The sequence below is a fragment of the Pristiophorus japonicus genome, chromosome 22, assembly GCF_044704955.1.
Source record: "Pristiophorus japonicus isolate sPriJap1 chromosome 22, sPriJap1.hap1, whole genome shotgun sequence".
Lineage (NCBI taxonomy): Eukaryota > Metazoa > Chordata > Chondrichthyes > Pristiophoridae > Pristiophorus > Pristiophorus japonicus.
Window position 1 is genome coordinate 51,438,433 of NC_091998.1, and position 22,138 is coordinate 51,460,570.

Sequence of the window (22,138 nt, forward strand, 5' to 3'; positions counted from 1 at the left end):
GGCTAAGACTAAATTAAGCCAAAAGAGAAGTGAAGGGAGCACTTGTTGAGGAGTGTCCACTGGTGAACGATGCAAGATCTGCAGGTCTTTTTGCATCACTTGGAGTGCAGGATAGTCTGATTGGAGTGGGCCAGTAGCTGGGACTTCTGCTCGAATTTGCATCCTTCTCCTATTTCTGCTCAACCCACTTCTTTGTGAAGTGAGTGATCCCAGCTTGTGGAGCAGTGTGCTATTATCATCTCCAGTGCCATGTGTTCATGGTTGTCACAGGGGAACAGTATATGCCCCGAGGTTGTTTTGTTTTTAAAAAAAGGACTGTGTTGTTTGTTTTGTGTCCACCACAGAGGAATCCACTGTCCTTTCAACCCAATATCTGCTCCAGACGCCGATCGTCTGGAGTCTGACTGATCTTGCTGATGCAAAAAAGCTGTGGTTCGCTGAATAGCTCTTCAATGCCAGTTACTCTCGATGATGGATCTTCAATGTTGATGGTTGTGCTTTGCCACTCGACGTGTTGTATTTGATCACGAAGGGGAAGCACGTGGAGCTTCCTCATGCAGTGGCAGGAGCACGTGGGAGCCTTTGTAGATGTCCATCGTAGGCAGTCCCTCGAAACGAGGATGACTTGCTTCCACACCAAAAAGGGATGAGTTCACAGGTGTTTCGATGAAGGGCCTAATATTCCAGATCCCGAACTACATCCTGAAAGGTGGAAGATGCCTGTGTGTGGATTTTTTTAACGTGGGGTACACCAGCCACCACACGGGCTCGACAGAGCGAGGTCTTGGTCCAGTGGCAAGGGTCAACCAAGGCAACTGGAGACCAGCTCTGCTGCACGGACCTAGCGCGCTCACATATCGCACAGTGTGGGTAGGCGCGTGCTGCCCCTGGGCCCTCGCCTCTGCTGCGCCCCGGTCACATCCCTCCACAGTCTCTCGCCGCTCCTGCTGTACCTGCCCACGCTCCGATCACCGACCTGGACCTTGATGACGTCACTCTTCGCTGCCGTCGTCCTCCTGCACCAGCTCACACTGCTCCCTGGAGTGGCATGCCTCCACGCTGTTCCCAGGTCGCCGCTCGCCACTCCTTTTATGGCCCCGACCTGCCGCTGGTGTTCTCACGCAGGCTGGGGCCTCCGCGCTGCATGATGTACAAAGGAGTTGGAAGCACTGCGTTGCCGGAGGACCAGCTTGGTCTGTGTGGTGAAGACATGCTGAGTCCACACACATTCATGTAGGTGCCCACAGGATGGCCTCCCTCTCTGGATGCATGCGAGAGGACCCATTGGATGGATGGACTGCGGCGAACTGGCCAATGAATGTTGGTGGCAGGAACATAAGAAAAGTAGACAGTGGAGCCTATTGACTTAATTAACCTCGTTTTCATCCCAATTCCATGTCCCTTCGCCATATCCCTTATAGCATCAGATATACAACACAAACAGACCATTCGGCCCAACCAGTCCATACTGGTGTTTATGCTCCACTCGAACCTCCTCCCGTCCTTCCTCATCAGCCTAACCCTCCATTCCCTTCTCCCTCATATGCTTGTCCGGCCTCCCATTAATCCAGCATCCATACTACTCGCCTCAGCCAGTCCCTGGGTAGCGAGTTCCATATTCTCACCACTCTCAGGGTAAAGAAGTTTCTCCTGAATTCCCCATTGGAATTCTCGGTGACTATCTTATATTGATGGCCTCTTCCCCACAAGTGGAAACACTGTCTATCTACTCTATCAAAACATTTCATAATTTCCAACATACTCCCCATGCACCCCCCTCAAGATTTCCTTTTTAAGAAGGGGTTGCCTGATTTCTCAGATTGTGGGAAGCAGCGAGGGTGGATATAAGGTTTTCCTCGTACTTGCCTGCTCACGATCTCAGTTGCCTTGAAGCCGATGGTCAGGCCAGAGGCTGAAGTCCACCCAGGTGTGAGTTGCTGCAAAGAACAATCTATAAACGCGAGCGTCCATTACCCTCGGGTGTCCACAGATGCTGCCTAACCTGCTGAGATTTCCAGCTTTTTCTATAGGTATATATTCTGGTTCTGGTAACATTGCAACACTAGATTCCAATACATATATACAAATTTCTCTCAGCCTATTTGGAAGGCCTTATATTTTTTTTCCTACATTTATTTGGTGGGCAGCCCCACCCGTCCCGTGGTTAATCCGCCCCTGGATACCGTTCCATCGATATGGAAGTTCATCTAAGGGCAGGGAACTCCCCCCACGCATCGTACGCTTTTTGTATTGAATTAGCCTTCATCTGTCAGAGAAGGCTGATTGTTTGATGTACTGTAACCTCAAATATGAGGACCTATCACCCTCTGGTCCCCTGGTGTGTGAGTGTTTTTAATGTTTCCCGTTTGGGAAGGGCCCAGCGGTTATCTGAGGACAATCCCATGTCCGGGAGGAAATGCGTGGAGTTGGAGACGGGCAGTGAACGACAGATTAATGGGATACAGTAATTATGTGGTTAGTTTGCTTTTCATCAAAAGAGCTACCGGAGAAGATGACTTTGGCACGCAATTAGAAAACAGTCACAGCAATTTGTTCCGGATTATTAAAAATTCTCCTGCCTCAGACAGACATAAAACATAGAATGAGACATGGCCACTCGGCCTATGAAGTACTTTCCTTCCACAGATTACCTTCTCTATAATGGGATCGTTCCAATCTCTCATGGATACATTCTGCATGGTTCTTCTTGTTCCCTCCACCCCTCCCCCGCCTCCCCAATGTTACAGAAAGCAAATTCCCCCTCAGCCCCTGGCTAATCTTGCATCCTTCACCAGCATTTCTACAGTCCCATCAGCACAGAAGCCCATCATATTCGACACTGCCATCGAATCAACTCTACCCATGGATTATACTTATTTTCGGATGAGACGTTAAACCGAGCTGCCCTCTCAGGTGGGCACTCTTCTGAAGAAGAGCAGGGGGAGTTATCCCCAGCGTCCTGGGCCAATATTTATCCCTCAATCAACATCACTCAAAAAACAGATTATCTGATCATTATCACATTGCTGTTTGTGGGAGCTTGCTGTGCGCAAGTTGGCTGCTGCGTTTCCCACAATACAACAGTGACTGCACTTCAAAAGTACTTGATTGGCTGTAAAGCGCTTTGAGACGTCCTGAGGTTGTGAAAGGCGCAATATAAATGCAAGTCATTCTTTCTCTCTTTATTTGTTTTGCTTTTATTTTTCTTTCTCTTGCTTCTTTCTACCTCCTCTCTCCTTTCCTTCCTTCCTTCCTTTCTTTCCTTTCTTTCCTTCTTCCTTCTCTTTCTTTCTTTCTTCCTTCTCTTTCTTTCTCTTTCTCCCTTGTCCTTTCTTTCTCTTTCTATCTTTCCTTTTCTTTCTTATACTCTCTCTCTCTCCCTCCCTCAATCCTGGCCCTAACCTGCCAGTTCTTGTTTGTTTGAATTTGCAGACTGTTCATTGACTGCGAGATCTGGGATCCCGTACTACACACCGACGACCGCTGGGATGGGGAGAGAGACAGAAAGTCAATTCTTCTGATCTGTCGTTATGAAGAAAGGCTCCAAAAAAACCTGGAGCTGGTTTCAGTGGAAGAAAAGGGGGAATCTGATCGAGAGTTACAACATTTTGAGAGGGTAAATGAGCTCAAAGTCTCTTCCCACTGATTGATTACCAAATTGGAAGCCAGAAGATTGAATCATCCCTCACAGAACAAAGGGAGATGACCGGGTTTGGTCTCACACAGTTATCAGAAAACCTTACCACAAGGAGTTATTGAGGCAGAGACGAGAACGTTTCAAAAGGAATTGGATAACCCAACCAGCCCAACTGTGCTGCAATTTATATCATCTCAAATCCTCCTCGAGGCTCAATAATGTCCTATTCATGCCGCAGAGTTCTTCACTCAGCTGGAGTTCAATAGCCTGTTTACATTTACATTATCCATTCGCTCTCACAATGTCATCACTCATCCTCTCAATCTCTGTTCTCCAATAAAGACAACAGATTCTATTTACGCAACATTTTTCCATTGAAAAGAATGGAATGGTTCTGAGGGCGTTGCTCGAGGGGTCAGAGGGACAGTAAGTTAGACGGGAAGGAGCGAAAGAAAGACTTGCATTTATAGAGCGCCTTTCACGTCTCATAGCGCTTTACAGCCAATGAAGTACATTTGGAGTGTAGTCACTGCTGTAATGTGGGAAACGCAGGAATATACACAAATGAAGAACAGGAAAGATGAACCAAGAGGGATGTAAGTCTGTGGAATTCGCTGCCCCAGAGAGCTGTGGAAGCCAGATCATTGAATAAACTTAAGTCAGAGATAGACAGTTTCTTCACCGATAAGGGATTAAGGGGTTATGGGGAACGGGCAAGGAAGTGGACCTGAGTCCATGATCGGATCAGCCATGATCGTATTGAATGGCGGAGCAGGCTCGAAGGGCAGTATGGCCTACTTCTGCTCCTATTTCTTATGTTCTTATGAAAAGGTCCACTGGTCCATCTAGCCTGTCTTCTCCAAATCACACACTGCCCCGACTTGGAAATATATCAGCCGTTTCTTCGTTGTCAAAATCCTGGAACTCCCTCCCTAACAGCACTGTGGGAGCACCTTCACCACACGGACTGCAGCGGTTCAAGAAGACGGCTCACCACCACCTTCTCGAGGGCGAGTAGGGATGGGCAATAAATGCCGGCCTTGCCAGCGATGCCCACATCCCGTGAATGAATAAAAAAATACATATAGTTGCAATTCCCTTCTGCATCATGATACATACATCCCCACCCGCAGTCATACAATTTCCTGGGAGAGGTGAAAAATGCAACTAAAAACACGGGCTAATTAGAGGAAAAAATATTCAGATTTTTTTTCTCTGATCCTCTTTAAAGAAAGACATGCATTTATATAGGGCCTTTCACGACCACCAGACGTCTCAAAGCACCTTACAGCCAATGAAATACTTTTGGAGTGTAGTCACTGTTGTAATATGGGAAATGCGGCAGCCAATTTGCGCACAGCAAGCTCCCACAAACAGCAATGTGATAATGACTAGATCATCAGTTTTTTTTGTTATGTTGATTTACGATAAATATTGGCCCCGGGACACCGGGGATAACTCACCTGCTCTTCTTCAAAATAATGCCATGGGATCTTTTACATCCACTTGAGAGGGCAGACGGAGCCTTGGTTTAATGTCTCATCCAAAAGACAACACTACTGACAGTGCAGCACTTCCTTGGAGTGTCAACCTAGATTTTTGTACTGAAGTCACTGGAGTGTGGAGTGGGACTTGAACCCACAACCTTCTGACTCTGTGGCAAGGGTGTTGCCCACTGAGCCACGGCTGATAATTAGGCAATTTAAGCTCATCCAAGAGATCAGATTGATTCTGATTTGTATTTCAGGATGCCTCCCTCTTATACAAGGTGATCTCCGCCCAGAGTAAGTGAGTCAGCATTGATTGCACGATCTGCAGCCTGGTCACAGGCCTCTGGGGAAAGAAGATCTGACCCACATCCAACCTATTCTCTTACATATGTTATAAGCTTGACCCATGGCCCTCCCTAACCTATCCAGTTGAAAGAATTGGTCCACACAAACACATTCTAGTCCATTCATGATTTTATCAACCTTGATCAAATCACCATGGAGTCCCCGCTTTTCTAAAGTGCACAGACCCTGCTCCTTGAGCCTATCTGACGAACTACGGGTTTTAAACCGGGAATTAATAGAATTGCCCTCCTCTGCACCCGGTCCAATATCCCCCACCGTCTGAGGAGACCAAAAGTGGCTACCTGTATTCCGAGGTCTGTCGGAGGAAGGAGCAAGGATAGAATGGGACTGCTCAGCGTTGAGGAAAAATAATAGAGGGGGTTTCAGAAGAGAATTGAAGGATGTAGGAGCTTTCTTCACCCAGAGGGTGGTGGGGGTCTGGAACTCACTGCCTGAAAGGGTGGTAGAGGCAGAAACCCTCACCGCATTTAAAAAGTATTTGGATGTGCACTTGAAGTGCCGTAGGTATAGGGTTACGGACCAAGAGCTGGAAAGTGGGATTAGGCTGGGGGGCTTTTTGTCGGCCGGCGTGGACACGACGGGCCGAAATGGCCTCCTTCCATGCTGTAAACTTCTATGATTCTATGACATTGCTTTGCTATAACACCATCATCATAGGCAGTCCCTCGGAGTCGAGGATGACTTGCTTCCGCTCTAAAAGTGAGTTCTCGGGTGACTGTGCGCCTACGATAGGGTTGGAGGTTCGTCTCTAGCTCCCGAGTGGGTCAGCCAGGTCTGTTTAGTGAGGGTTCTGCTGAGTTAGCTAATCTCGGCCAGTGCGGCAGAAGGAGAGCGATGGGGGAAGCGACAATAAACCAAGGAACAACTGCAATAGCAGATGAACTTTGCATAAATATGTCGATCAGTGCACGGCCGGAGGAAATTAAACTACCTTCGGGATATTGGTGAAATAAAGTCTGATCTTAACACACTGCACCTCGCCACTTAATTGCGGCCTTTCAACATAATCCTGTCTTGTATTACATTCCAAATGGTTTAGGAAAATGTAATTACAGCAGGATGATTGTGGCTGACCTCTTGGTGAAACAATTCAAATTTGGTCGATATTCATGTTATCCACTCCAGACCAATTTCTTAAAAAAATATATTGCCTGCGTCCCTTGTTGATGAAGCAGGTCGCCAATATCCAGCTCCAGTTAACTTATAGTTCGGAACCTTTCCTTGCCATGACAACACGAGCAGGAATCTGTTCCTGTGGTGACTTTGGCCAGAAGGAAACCTGCTTTACCCCCTCCCCCGACCCCACCTTACCCCCCACACACACACACACCCACCAAAAGAAATTCCCAATCTGTCAATAAATACTCAACCGTTTAATTCTACATCTTTCTAGACATTTCCATTTGCGTAGCAGACGCTGGAGACATTACTGAATGCTGTGTCCTTGTTTGGACCCTGGCACACTCTTGTATTTTGGCCTCCCCGTTGTTGAAGTCCTGACACGCTCATTCATGGCAGAGATTTCTGGCTTGCAACCCAATCGTTCCTGGATCTGAACAGCACAGTTTTTGCTAGGCTTTTTTTTGAGTCAGCTACAAGGAAGATTTTTTTTTTTTTTGCACATCAATTGTTTGAGAACATGGCAGAAGCTTTCCTCTCTGAATATCGCGGGAAGGTTCCCCCTGGTTACTGTTTCGAATGAGATCGGAAACTTCCTTCCGGACCGAGCTTCCGGTTGCTTGCTGCTTTAATTCTCCGTCCCACTCCCGCTCTGCCCTCTGTGCCCTCTGTCTCCTACACTGTTCTAATGAAGCTCGAGAAGCAGCACCTCATCTTTCGATTAGGCACTTTACAACCTTCGGGATTCAACATCGAGTTCAATAATTTCAGATCCGAACCTCTGCTCCCACTTTTTCGGACAATGATTCTGCCATTCCCAGTTACACCTCCTCTAGACCCATCTTTTGTTTCTTTACATAGAAACATAGAAACATAGAAAATAGGTGCAGGAGTAGGCCATTTGGCCCTTCGAGCCTGCACCACCATTCAATATGATCATGGCTGATCATGCAACTTCAGTACCCCATTCCTGCTTTCTCTCCATACCCCTTGATCCCTTTAAGGGCCACATCTAACTCCCTTTTGAATATATCTAACGAACTGGCCTTAACAACTTTTTGTGGCAGAGAATTACACATGCTCACAACTCAGTGAAGAAGTTCTCCTCATCTCGGTCCTAAATGGCTTACCCCTTATCCTTAGACTGCGACCCCTGGTTCTGGACTTCCCCAACATCGGGAACATTTTTCCTGCATCTAAACTGTCCAATCCCGTCAGAATTTTATATGTTTCTATGAGATCCCCTCTCAATCTTCTAAATTCCAGTGAATATAAGCCTAGTTGATCCAGTCTTTCTTCATATGTCAGTCCTGCCATCCCGGGAATCAGTCTGGTGAACCTTCACTCCCTCAATCTTGTCCCATTAACATCTTCTTTTGCCTTGCACCATCATCCCTTTTGTCATTAAATCTCTCCTGCCTCCCACCCTATCACAGACCTTCCCTTTTGTTCGTTCCTCCTCTCCCCGCTTTCCCTGCCTCTGTACTTGCTTAAAACCTGTTACACCTTGAACCCTTTCCTGTTCTGACGAAAGGTGATTGACCCGAAACGTTAACTCTGATTCTCTCTCCACAGATGTTGCCTGACCCGCTGAGTGCTTCCAGTATTTTCTGTTGGTATTTCAGATTTTCAGCATCCGCAGTATTTTGCCTTTTGAGATCGGAAACTTGTTTAGTATTGCAATGCATCTACAATTTCACTGAAAATTTCGAACAAAGATCACCTTCCAACTGTGCTTACTAACATAAATCAGAGGGTGTCTGTCCCTGACAATAGATACGATTTATTCGGGGCATTTTCCCCATGTCAGCCGTGGCTCAGTGGGTAGCACTCTTGCCTCCGAGTCAGAAGGTTGTGGGTTTAAGTCCCACTCCAGTGACTAGAGCACATAAATCTAGGCTGACACTCCCAGTGCAGTCAGAGGTGCTGTCTTTTGGATGAGACTTTTGGTTGGCAACTAGTAACTACTGGGGTGCCGCAGGGATCAGTGCTGGGACCCCAACTATTTAGAATCTATATTAACGACTTGGAAGAAGGGACTGAGTGTAACGTAGCCAAGTTTGCTGATGATACAAAGATGGGAGAAAGAAAAAAGCAATGTGTGAGGTGGACACAAAAAATCTGCAAAAGGACATAGACAGGCTAAGTGAGTGGGCTAAAATTTGTCAGATGGAGTTATAATGTCTGAAAGTGTGAGGTCATGTACTTTGGCAGAAAAAAAATCAAAGAGCAAGTTATTATTTAAATGGAGAAAGATTGCAGTACAGCGGGACCTGGGGATACTTGTGCATGAAACACAAAAGGTTAGTATGCAGGTACAGCAAGTGATCAGGAAGGCCAATGGAATCTTGGCCTTTATTGCAAAGAGTGATATGTCCTTACTATACAGTACAAATGCACACAAGGCCCATACTTGAGAGAAGGTCACTCTGTGACCAGTAACCTTTATTCCAGCACTGAAGTGATGAAAGTGGGTGGAGCTTCCCCTTTTATACCTGAAAGTCCAGGTTAGGAGTGTCTCCCACAAGTTCACCACCTAGTGGTCAGTGTTCTCACGGTGTACAACTTAGGTCAGTTTATACATGGATTACATTGACAGTTGAATACATGACATCACCTCCCCCCCAAAGTATTATTGGGATCACTGGTTAAGTCTCTCTGGTGGTTTACGCTCCCTTGTAGAGCGCCTGAGTTGGGGCTCCGTTTGGGCGCTGGCCTGAGTGTCGGCTGTTTGTGGTGCCTCAGGCCTGTCCGGACTGCCCACAGTGACTGGGCTCTCCTCTACTTGGTTCGGGTGATCGCTCACCTGTGGTGGAGTGAACTCTACATCGTGTTCTTCCTCTGCTTCTACTATGGGGTTGCTGAACCTCCTTTTTGTTTGATCCACGTGTTTGCGGCAGATTTGTCCATTGGTAAGTTTAACTACCAGAATCCTATTCCCCTCTTTGGCAACCACAGTGCCTGCGAGCCTGCGAGCCATTTGGGCCCTGCAGCGTAGTTGAGGACAAAGACAGGATCATTGACATCAATACATTGCGCCCTCGCATTCCCGTCATGGTAGTCATATTGTGACTGGCGCCTGCTCTCAACAATTTCATTCATGGTGGGTGTATGAGGGATAACCTGGTTTTGAGTGTCCTTTTCATTAGCAGTTCTGCGGGTGGAACTCCTGTGGGCAAGTGTGGTCGGGATCTATTGGCCAACAGGAGGCGTGATAAGCGGCTTTGTAGAGAACCCCCTTGGATTCTGAGCATTCCCTGTTTGATTATCTGCACTGCTCGTTCCGCCTGGCCGTTTGAGGCCGGCTTGAACGGTGCCGTTCTGACATGGTTGATTCCATTTCCTGCCATGAAGCCCTGGAACTCAATGCTTGTAAAGCACGGGCCATTGTCGCTGATCAAGACGTCTGGTAGACCATGGGCGGCGAACATTGCCCGTAGACTTTCTACCGTGGCAGAGGATGTGCTTGAATTGAGAATGTCACACTTGATCCATTTGGAGTAGGCGTGTACTGCAACCAAAAACATTTTTCCCATGAAAGGACCCGTGTAGTCCACATGGATGCATGACCATGGCTTGGCAGGCCAGGACCAGGGGCTAAGAGAGGCTTCCCTGGGCGCATTGCCCAGCTGAGCACACGTGTTGCACCTGCGAACACAAAGTTCCACGTCTGCATCTATCCCTGGCCAACAAATGTGTGACCTGGCAATTGCCTTCATCGTGACAATGCCCGGGTGCTCCTTGTGGAGTTCTCGGATGAACGGCTCTATGCCCATCTGGGGCATGACTACTCGGTTCCCCCATAGTAGGCAATCGGCCTGAATCGAGAGTTCATCCTTGCGCCTATGAAATGGTTTAAATTCCTCAGGGCATGCCCCGGACATGGCTGCCCAGTCCCCATTCAGGACACATTTCTTGACTAAAGACAGTAGCGGGTCTCTATTAGTCCAGACTTTGATCTGACGGGCTGTCACGGGTGAGCCTTTGCTTCCGAAAGCTTCAACAGCCATGGCCATCTCAGCAACATGCTCGGTTGCCCCCTCGGTGGTTGCTAGTGGGAGCCTGCTGAGTGTATCGGCGCAGTTTTCAGTGCCCGGTCTGTGCTGAATTGTATAGTCATAGGCGGCTAACGTGAGTGCCCACCTCTGTATGCAGGCCGACGCATTTTCATTTATGGCCTTGTTGTCGGCCAAAAGGGACGTTAGGGGTTTGTGACCTGTCTCCAGCTCAAATTTCCTGCCAAACAGGGACTGGTGCATTTTTTTTACTGCATAGACACATGCAAGCGCTTCCTGTTCTACCATCCCGTAGCCCCTTTCTGCCTGGGACAGACTTCTGGAGGCATAAGCTACCGGCTGTAACTGACCCTTGGCATTAACATGCTGCAACACACACCCGACCCCATAGGACAACGCATCGCACGTTAAAACAAGTTTCTTGCATGGGTCATATATCGTTAACAGATTGTTGGAGCATAACAAATTGCATGCTCTATGAAAGCCCTTTCCTGGCTGTCCCCCCAGACCCATTTGCGACCTTTGTGTAGGAGCACGTGTAGCTCTAACAGCATGCTCAATTTGGGAAGAAAGTTACCAAAATAGTTCAGGAGCCCCAGGAACGAACGCAGCTCCGTCATGTTACGTGGTCTGGGTGCTCTCTGGATCGCTTCCGTTTTGGACGCAGTAGGTCTGATCTCGTCTGTTGCTACCCTCATCCCCAGGAATTCTACCTCTGGAGCTAGGAAGACGCACTTCGCCTTTTTCAGTTGCAGACCTACCCGGTCCAGTCTGCGTAGCACCTCCTCCAGGTTGTGGAGGTGTTCTTCAGTATCGCAACCCGTGATGAGGATGTCGTCTTGCAAAATCACCGTCCTTGGAATCGACTTGAGGAGACTTTTCATGATTCGTTGAAAGAGCGCGGCAGCCGAGCGAATCCCGAACGGACATCTGTTGTACTCAAACAACACCTTGTGTGTCATGATGGTGGTCAGCTTCTTCGACTCACTCGCCAGCTCCTGGGTCATGTAAGCTGAGGTCAGGTCCAATTTTGAAAAAAGTTTGCCACCGGATAGCGTCGCAAAGAGGTCCTCCGCTCAAAAGTAGTAATCTCGGGATTGCTACCAGTGCCACGTGCTAGTCAGAGTAGGAATCGCAGGATAGCACAGATGAATACGTGGCTTCAACAGTGGTGCAGCAGAGAGGGATTCAAATTCGTGGGGCATTGGAACAGGTTCTGGGGGAGGTGGGACCAGTACAAACCGGACGGTCTGCACTTGGGCAGGAACGGAACCAATGTCCTAGGGGGAGTGTTTGCTAGTGCTGTTGGTGAGGAGTTAAACTAATATGGCAGGGGGATGGGAACCAATACAGGGAGACAGAAAGAAACAAAAAGGAGACAAAAACAAAAGACAGAAAGAGATGAGTAAAAGTGGAGGGCAGAGAAACCAAAGGCAAGAAACAAAAAGGGCCACTGAATATAAAAGGGCTGCAGGAGGGGTAAAAACTAAAAATCATGGTTTAAAAACTAGGATGAAAGCACTCTACCTAAATGCACGCAGTATTAGAAATAAAGTAAATGAGTTGACGGCACAAATCATTACAAATGGGTATGATTTGGTGGCCATTACAGAAACATGGTTGCAAGGTGGCCAAGACTGGGAATTAAACATACAGGGGTATCTGACGATTCAGAAAGATAGGCAAGAAGGAAAGGAGGTGGGGTAGCTCTGTTAATAAAGGATGATATCAGGGCAGTTGTGAGGGATGATATTGGCTCCAATGAACAAAATGTTGAATCATTGTGGGTGGAGATTAGAGATAGTAAGGGGAAAAAGTCACTGGTCGGCGTAGTTTAGAGGCCCCCAAATAATAACTTCATGGTGGGGTGGGCAATAATCAAGGGAATAATGGAGGCATGTGAAAAAGGAACGGCAGTAGTTGTGGGGGATTTTAACCTACATATCGATTGGTCAAATCAAATCGCAGGGGGTAGCCTGGAGGAGGAATTCATAGAATGCATACGGGATTGTTTCTTAGAACAGTATGTAACAGAGCCTACAAGGGAGCAAGCCATTTTGGATCTGGTCCTGTGTAACGAGACAGGAAAAATAAACAATCTCCTTGTAAAAGATCCTCTCGGAATGAGTGATCACAATATGGTTGAATTTTTAATACAGATTGAGGATGAGGAAGTTGTGTCAGAAACGAGCATACTATGCTTAAACAAAGGGGACTACAGTGGGATGAAGGCAGAGTTGGCTAAAGTAGACTGGAAACAAGGACTAAACGGTGGCACAATTGAGGAACAGTGGAGGACTTTTAAGGAGCTCTTTCATAATGCGCAACAAAAATATATTCCAGTGAAAAAGAAGGGCGGCAAGAGAAGAGATAACCAGCCGTGGATAACCAAGGAAATAAAGGAAAGTATCAAATCAAAGACCAATGCGTATAAGGTGGCCAAGGTTAGTGGGAAACTAGAGGATTGGGAAAATTTTAAGCAACAGCAAAGAATGACTAAAAAAGCAATAAAGAAAGGGAAGATAGATTACGAAGGTAAACTTGCGCAAAACATAAAAACAGATAGTAAAAGCTTTTACAGATATATAAAACGGAAAAGAGTGACTAAAGTAAATGTTGGTCCCTTAGAAGATGAAAAGGGGGATTTAATAATGGGAAATGTGGAAATGGCTGAGACCTTAAACAATTATTTTGCTTCGGTCTTCACAGTGGAAGACACAAAAACCATGCCAAAAATTGCTGGTCATAGGAACGTGGGAAGGGAGGACCTTAAGATGATCACGATCACTAGGGAGGTAGTGCTGGACAGACTAATGGGACTGAAGGTAGACAAGTTCCCTGGTCCTGATGAAATGCATCCCAGGGTATTAAAAGAGATGGCGGAAGTTATAGCAGATGCATTTGTTATAATCTACCAAAATTCTCTGGACTCTGGGGAGGTACCAGCGGATTGGAGAGCAGTTAATGTAATGCCTCTGTTTAAAAAAGGGGGTAGACAAAAGGCAGGTAACTATAGGCCGGTTAGTTTAACATCTGTAGTGGGGAAAATGCTTGAAACTATCATTAAGGAAGAAATAGCGGGACATCTGGATAGGAATAGTGCAATCAAGCAGACGCAGCATGGATTCATGAAAGGGAAATCATGTTTAACTAACTTACTGGAATTCTTTGAGGATATAACGTGCATGGTGGATAGGGGTGTACCGATGGATGTGGTGTATTTAGATTTCCAAAAGGCATTCGATAAGGTGCCACACAAAAGGTTACTGCAGAAGATAAAGGTACGTGGAGTCAGAGGAAATGTATTAGCATGGATAGAGAATTGGCTGGCGAACAGAAAGCAAAGAGTCGGGATAAATGGGTCCTTTTCCGGTTGGAAATCAGTGGTTAGTGGTGTGCCACAGGGATCGGTACTGGGACCACAACTGTTTACAATATACATAGATGACCTGGAAGAGGGGACAGAGTGTAGTGCAACAAAATTTGCAGATGACACTAAGATTAGTGGGAAAGCGGGTTGTGTAGAGGACTCAGAGAGGCTGCAAGGAGATTTAAGCGAATGGGCTAAGGTTTGGCAGATGGAATACAATGTCGGAAAGTGTGAGGTCATCCACCTTGGGAAAAAAAACAGTAAAAGGGAATATTATTTGAATGGGGGTCCTTGTGCATGAATCCCAAAAGGTTAGTTTGCAGGTGCAGCAGGTAATCAGGAAGGCAAATGGAATGTTGGCCTTCATTGCGAAAGAGATGGAGTACAAAAGCAGGGAGGTCCTTCTGCAACTGTATAAGGTATTGGTAAGGCCGCACCTGGAGTACTGCGTGCAGTTTTGGTCACCTTACTTAAGGAAGGATATATTAGCTTTGGAAGGGGTACAGAAACGATTCACTAGGCTGATTCTAGAAATGAGGGGGTTACCTTATGATGATAGATTGAGTAGATTGGGTCTTTACTCCTTGGAGTTCAGATGGATGAGGGGTGATCTCATAGAAACATTTAAAATCATGAAAGGGATAGACAAGATAGAGGCAGAGAGGTTGTTTCCATTGGTGGGGGAGACTAGAACTAGGGGGCACAGCCTCAAAATACAGAGGAGCCAATTTAAAACCGAGTTGAGAAGGAATTTCTTCTCCCAGAGGGTTGTGAATCTGTGGAATTCTCTGCCCAAGAAAGCAGTTGAGGCTGGCTCATTGAATGTTTTCAAGTCAAAGATAGATAGATTTTTAAGCAATAAGGGAATTAAGGGTTACGGGGAGAGGGCGGGTAAGTGGAGCTGAGTCCACTACCAGATCAGCCATAATCTTATTGAATGGCGGAGCATGCTCGAGGGGCTAGATGGCCTACTCCTGTTCCTAATTCTTATGTTCTTATGTTCTTGGTAGCGGGTACTGGTCTTGGAGTGACGCCTGTTGATGGTGGCCTTGTAATCACCACATATCCTGACCGACCCATCCGCCTTGAGCACCGGCACAATTGGGCTCGCCCAGTCACTGAATTCGACTGGCGAGATGATGCCTTCCCTCAGCAGGCGGTCCAATTCGCCTTCGATCTTTTCCCACATCACGAACGGCACCGCTCTGGCCTTGTGGTGTACTGGCCTGGCGTCCGGGTTTATGTGAATCACTACCTTGGTTCCCATGAAAGTCTCAATGCCGGGTTGAAATAGTGAGTCAAATTTGTCCAGGACCTGTGAGCATGATATTCGCTCCACAGAAGAAATTGCATTGACATCACCCCATTTCCAGTTCATGACAGCCAGCCAACTCCTCCCCAGCAGTGCGGGACCATCTCCTGGCACAATCCAGAGTGGCAACCTGTTCTCCGAATCTTTGTGGGTCATGACTGCTGTGGCACTGCCTAGCACCGGAATGATCTCCTTTGTATATGTCCGTAGCTGTGCGTCAATCGGCAATAATTTTGGCTCATGGCCTTGGACGGCCACAACTTGTCGAACTGTTTGATGCTCATCAGGGACTGGCTGGCCCCCGTGTCTAGCTCCATTGATACTGGGATGCCATTGAGGAGCACTTTCATCATTATCGGTGGCGTCCTGTGTATGAACTGTATATGTGCTCCACATGAACTCGCTGAACTTCAGCTTCCAGCGATTTCCCCCAGTGTCCATTTGGCCTCGTAGGGCTTACATCGGGCCCATTCTCTTCGTACACCAACTTGGCTGCAGGCTTCCTGCACATACGCGCCAAGTGACCGCTGACGTTGCAGTTTCTGCAGGTATATTGCTGATATCTGCAAGCTCTGGTTGTGTTTGCCTTCACACCTTCAACATGAGCCGTTGTTGGAAACAAAAGGTCCATTACCAGTCGAATGTCTCTGACTGTCTCTGTAACTATCCTTAAATGCACCATTGACAGGTGTTGATGGCTCCATTACTGGCCTCATTGTCCCCTGCGATGGCATGAATCGCCGTTCAGCTTGCCATTGTCTCTGTTGAATTCCCTCTTTGGGTTCGACTACATGCTCGGGCATGTCCGATTGCCCCTGTCTGCCTGGAGAACTGTGTACCGCGTTAACAATGTTAACTCCCTGTCCATTTGCTGCATTTAAACCAAGATTTTTGTCAAACATCATTTTGGTCTCTTCCTCCCCTGAGATGAATGTCTGGGCCATCAAAGCCACCGTTTCCAGGGTCAAGTCTTTGGTCTCAATCAGTTTCCTGAAAACCCCAGCGTGCCCGATGCCCTCAATAAAAAAGTCTCGCAGCATCTCCGCTCTGCATGCATCTGGGAACTTACATAGGCTCGCCAGTTGCCGGAGGTCTGCCACGAAGTCTGGAACGCTTTGCCCTTCTCACCGCCGGTGCATGTAAAACTGATGTCTCGCAATGTGCATGCTGCTCGCCGGTTTGAAGTGTTCCCCGATCAACTTACTGAGCTCTTCAAAAGTCTTGTCTGTCGGCTTCTCTGGCGCTAGAAGGTCCTTCATCAGGGAGTACGTCCTGGATCCACAAATCGTCAGGAGATGAGCCCTGCGTTTGTCGGCCGAATCCTGTCCCAGCCATTCCTTAGTGACGAAACTTTGCTGTAGTCTCTCAATAAAATCGTCCCAAACATCACCAACACAGTATCTCTCATCTGATCTGCTAGTGGCCATGCTCGCATGGTTTAAATCCTAGTTTCTCGTCGCCAATGATATGTCCTTACTATACAGTACAAATGCACACGAGGCCCATACTTGAGAGAAGGTCATTCTGTGACCAGTAACCTTTATTCCAGCACTGAAGTGATGAAGGTGGGTGGAGCTTCCCCTTTTATACCTGAAAGTCCAGGTTAGGAGTGTCTCCCACAAGTTCACCACCTAGTGGTCAGTGTTCTCACGGTGTACAACTTAGGTCAGTTTATATATGGATTACAATGACAGTTGAATACATGACAAAGGGGATGGAGTATATAAGCAGGGAAGTCTTGCTGCAGCTATACAGGGTATTGGTGAGGCCACACCTGGAATACTGCGTGCAGTTTTGGTTTCCATATTTACAAAGGATATTCTTGCTTTGGAGGCAGTTCAGCGAAGGTTCACTAGGTTGATTCTGGGGATGAAGGGGTTGACTTATGAGGAAAGGTTGAGTAACTTGGGCCTCTATTCGTTGAAATTCAGAAGAATGAGAGGTGATCTTATTGAAATGTATAAGATTATGAGGGGGCTTGACAAGGTGAATGCAGAGAGGATGTTTCCACTGATGGGGAGACTAGAACTAGAGGGCATGATCTTAGAATAAGGGGCCACCCATTTAAAACTGAGATGAGGAGAAATTTCTTCTCTCTGAGGGTTGTAAATCTGTGGAATTTGCTGCCTCAGAGAGCTGTGGAAGCTGGTACATTGAATAAATTTAAGACAGAAATAGACAGTTTTTTAAACGATAAGGGGATAAGGGATTATGGGGAGCGGGCGGGGAAGTGGAGCTTTAGTCCATGATCAGTTCAGCCATGATCTTATTGAATGGCAGAGCAGGCTCGAGGGGCCGTATGGCCTACTCCTGCTCCTATTTCTTATGTTCTTATGTTCTGAAATTGAGGACCCGTCTTCCCTCTCGGATGGACATAAAAGATCCCATGGCACTATTTTGAAGTGGAGCAGGGGAGTTATCTCTGGTGTCCTGGCCAATATTTATCCCTCATTCAACATCACAGAAACAGATTATCGGGTCATTATCACATTGCTGATTGTGGGAGCTTGCTGTGCGCAAATTGATTGCCATTTTTGCCACATTACACAGTGACTACACTCCATTGGTTGCAAAAAGCATTTTGAGACATCCGGTGGTCGTGAAAGGCGCTATGTAAATCTGTCTTTCTTTCTTTGAGTTCCTGTGTTTAGGGAACTTTCCTGGCTTTTGTTGCACTTCGACAATGTCGCCTCAAAACATCGGGAAACAGAAGGAGTGGCCTTCTCCTTACCTGTGTAACTGAGTGATAATGGTAGGCTTTATTGGGATAGTCACTGCCCTGTCTGTATGGTAATGATCTGAAGCTTAATGGGTTAGCCATTATTCGACAGAAACCTATCCACGAACAGAGTGTAAAGTACTCTCAAGGGTCCCGTAAACCATTGATTCTCACAGAAGAAAGAGAAACAAAGAACTTGCTTATCTGCTCTTGGCTCTTTCTGTTAGTCTAAGTTCAAATGACGCTGAGTGTAGTTCAATGTAGAAGGCCACACACCTTCACAATTCCTCTGACCACTATTTCAGCGGAGGTACAAACCCATGTAGAATAAACCAGTGAATGCCTCAACTGAAATGGGGATTTGAGAAATAGCTTGCATGAGCACATAAGAATTGGAGCTGGAGTAGGCCATTTGGCCCCTCGAGCCTGCTCCGCCATTCAATGAGATCATGGCTGATCATGGACCTCAATTCCACTTTCCCACCCCATCTCCATATCCCTTGATTTCCCCTAGAGTTGAAAAATCTATCAATTTATGTCTTGAATATTATACTCAACAATTCAGCATCCACAGTTCTCTGGGGCAGAGAATTCCAAGAAACAGAATCGTCTGAGTGAAGAAATCCCTCCTTATCACAGTCTTAAATGGCCGCCCCCTTATCCTGAGACTATGCTGCCTAGTTCTAGACTCTCCAGCCAGGAGAAACATCCTCCCAGCATCTACCCTGTCAATCCCCTTCAGAATCTTATATGGTTCCATGAAGTCACCTCTCATTCTTCTAAACTCCAGCTAGTGTCGGCCCATTCTGCACAATCTCTCCTCGTAGGACAACCCTCTCCTCCCAGGAATGCACAAGTGTTCCTCTGTGCGAGCCTAAGATTGGATGGACTTTGTTCGACACGGTTGAAGCTGACCTAAGTCAAGAGGCCCTAATTCAAAATTGCCAATGGATTTTGAGCTTGAAGTGGCAGAAATCACCCCACTGGAGAACCCAGAGTGCACAAGGGTCCTCCTCACTACAATTAAACATTTAAGAACATGAGAAATAAGAGCAGGAGTCGGTCATACGGCCCCCTCGAGCCTGCTCCACAATTCAGTAAGATCACTGCTGAGACCTGGAGGAGAGATGACAGAGAAATAAAAAGCCAGCATCAAAGTTCTTGCCTTGCCCCGTGGAAAATATTGTCCAATGCCGGCAGGTTTGACAATAAAACCAGAATTTAAAGGGTGCATCAGCAACCATTGACTCACTCTCTTTATTTTCCATTTTCAGGGCGATGTTGGTTGGGCGAGTGATGGATCTGCTTCTATTAAGAGCCATGCAAGGCAATCATCGCTTGGTGTTGTAGATAGGTCTCCCGAGACCTGTTCCTGTTCTGATTAAATATCTCTGCTTACAGCTCCACTCGGCTTATGAAAACCAGCTGTGATTTTGCTTCAGTTACATCAGCGGTCAGTACTGAGCTCACATGATTGCTTAACTTAAGCCGACCCTGCACTTTCGCAATTGTCTTCTGTTTACAACATTGGATGGAATGTTTTTTTTTTGTTATTCTCCTTTATTCGCCCTTTTTTTTGGCTTTTTGTTCCGGGAATGACAGTCGAAATGCAAACGATTATCTTCAGCCCTGCGACTCTGACCACAGTCTCCCACCAGAGATAAACATAATGACTTGATGACAAAGCCGAGCCACTTCCTGCCTCTGGTCCGTGAGCTCCTGAGCACGCCGGTAAGGTGGCCAACCTTGCCCGATCCAAAACTCGGTCTCCCGTGTCCTAGCTCGCACCAAGTCCCGCTCTTCCCATCACCCCCTGTGCTCGCTGACCTACACTGGCTTCTGATAAAGTGCGACATCCCCACCGACACCTGAGAGTTCCTGGCCAAGGACCACCCTAAGTGGAGGAAGTGCATCCGGGAGGGCGCTGAGCACCTCGAGTCTCATCGCCGAGAGCATGCAGAAACCAAGCGCAGGCAACGGAAAGAACGTGCGACAAACCAGTCCCACCCACCCTTTCCTTCAATGACTATCTGTCCCACCTGTGACAGAGACTGTGGTTCTCGTATTGGACTGTACAGTCACCTAAGAACTCATGTTAAGAGTGGAAGCAAGTCTTCCTCGATTCCGAGGGACTGCCTATGATGATGACAGTGGCTGACGGTTAAGCATCGCCTCCATTTCAAAATTCTCATCCTTATTCTCAAATCCCTCCATGGCCCTCGCCCCCTCCCTATCTCTGTAATCTCCTCCAGCCCCACAACCCCCGAGATGTCTACGCTCCTCTAATTCTGCCCTCTTGAACATCCCTGATTGTAATCGCTCAACCATTGGTGGCTGTGCCTCCTGCTGCCTGGGCCCCAAGCTCTGTAACTCCCTGCCTAAACCTCTCCGCCTCTCTACCTCTCTTTCCTCCTTCAAGGCGCTCCTTAAAATCTACCTCTTTGACCAAGCCCTGCCCTAATTTCTACTTATGTGGCTCGGTGTCAAGTTGTTATCGCACAATACTCCTGTGTGAAGTGCATTGGGACATTTCACTACATTAAAGGCGCTATATAAATACAAGTTGTTGTTGTTGAACTATACAGACGCTCACTGACCTCTGACACGGGCGCAAGCGGGCAGGGAGGAAAGGTCCACGGGTATGGGCAACATGTCTCTATATCCTCACCGCACTGCTGCTCTTGGTCGGGTCTGCGGTGTCTCCGGCTGCTCCCGGCCTCTCCTGGTTCAAGCCCGGACCCCCCACCCTCAATGTTGGGACCTGGAGCCTGGGTGGGATTCGGGGTCCAAACCTTCGCGAGCGCAACAGTCAGTCCTGCGCCTTGCTGGGAGGCGGGAGGCCACGTGAGGAAACCTCCCCGGGAATGCTCCCGAGCACAGCCGGCAATCCTGCAACTTCTTCTCTCCTTAGGCGGTCCCTCGTGTCGAGGATGACTTGCTTCCAGACCGAAAAGGGATGAGTTTCAATGAAGGACCTGATATTCCAGGTCCCGAACTGCATGTTGAAGATGCCTGTGTGTGGATTTTTTTAACGTGTGTTGGCCGTTGCACACCAGCCACCTCATGGGCTTGACAGAGCTAGGTCTTGGTCCAGTGGCAAGGATTAACCAAGACGGCTGGAGACCTGCTCTGCTGCGCGGACCCAGCGTGCACATATCGCAAGTGGGCTGGCCCATGATGCCCCTGGATCCTCACCTCTTCTGGGCCCCGAACTCACGCCTATTCTGGGCCTCGAACATGTCCTGCAACACTCCACAGCTGGCAACATCAGGCCCCTAATCTATACCTGATGGGACAACAAGGCTTTTTGTCTTACATAGAAACATAGAAAATAGGTGCAGGAGTAGGCCATTCGGCCCTTCGAACCTGCACCACCATTCAATACGATCATGGCTGATCATGCAACTTCCGTACCCAATTCCTGGTTTCTCTCCATACCCCTTGATACCTTTAGCCATAAGGGCCACATCTAACTCCCTTTTGAATATATCTTCTTTCCATGTGTTTTTTTGGGGGGAGAATGATTATAATTAATTTCGTTCTGTTTGGACAAGAGGAAACTTTGAGACAACCAAACTGAAGTTTCCAAGAATCAAAGTTGATTGAAGGGAAATTGTTTACTGTAGGAACGGTTGAGTTCTGGACAACTTGGTTAGTTTTGCCTGGAAAGGAAGTGGCTAAGGAGGGAGGGGGTGGTGTGTACCCTTTAAAGAAACTGTCTCTGTAATAATAATGTCCTACTCTCGAAGGAATTCCCGACCGCAGGAAGCAGCCGGGACTCGTTGCTGCTTTGGTAAACATTCAACATCACACGTTACCTTGTCTCCAGGGCGAGGTCGCATCACAGATACCCGGTCATAGCCTTTCCGCAGGAGAACCCACAGCGCATCCAACTTGCCCTGAAATCACAAGAACAGCCGTTAGAGGCCTTATTAATGCACGGAAGATAAAACAAAACCTACAAATTCTCGGTTGTTCTTAGGAACATAGGCTCTGTTGGGCGAGCCACATCATCCACACGCCAAACGCGAGACTTCCAAAGCAAGTGCTCTGCTCGGAACTCCTATACGGCAAGCGACCAGGCCAACATCGCCAGCATCGAAGCACTG

General features: G+C 47.4%; 1 protein-coding gene across 3 annotated transcripts in view; it reads right to left on the reverse strand.

Annotated features, from left to right (window-relative positions):
• LOC139234761 (anthrax toxin receptor 1-like) overlaps window positions 1-22,138 on the reverse strand; it is a 246,144-nt gene that overhangs the window by 35,545 nt on the left and 188,461 nt on the right. For 2 of the 3 annotated variants that reach the window (XM_070865452.1, XM_070865451.1), the window contains one exon: window positions 21,848-21,928. In XM_070865452.1, the coding sequence (XP_070721553.1) occupies window positions 21,848-21,928 (81 nt within the window). Of the gene's footprint in view, window positions 1-14,165; window positions 14,243-21,847; window positions 21,929-22,138 lie in introns of those variants that run through there. The other variant, XM_070865453.1, reaches the window with a different exon arrangement.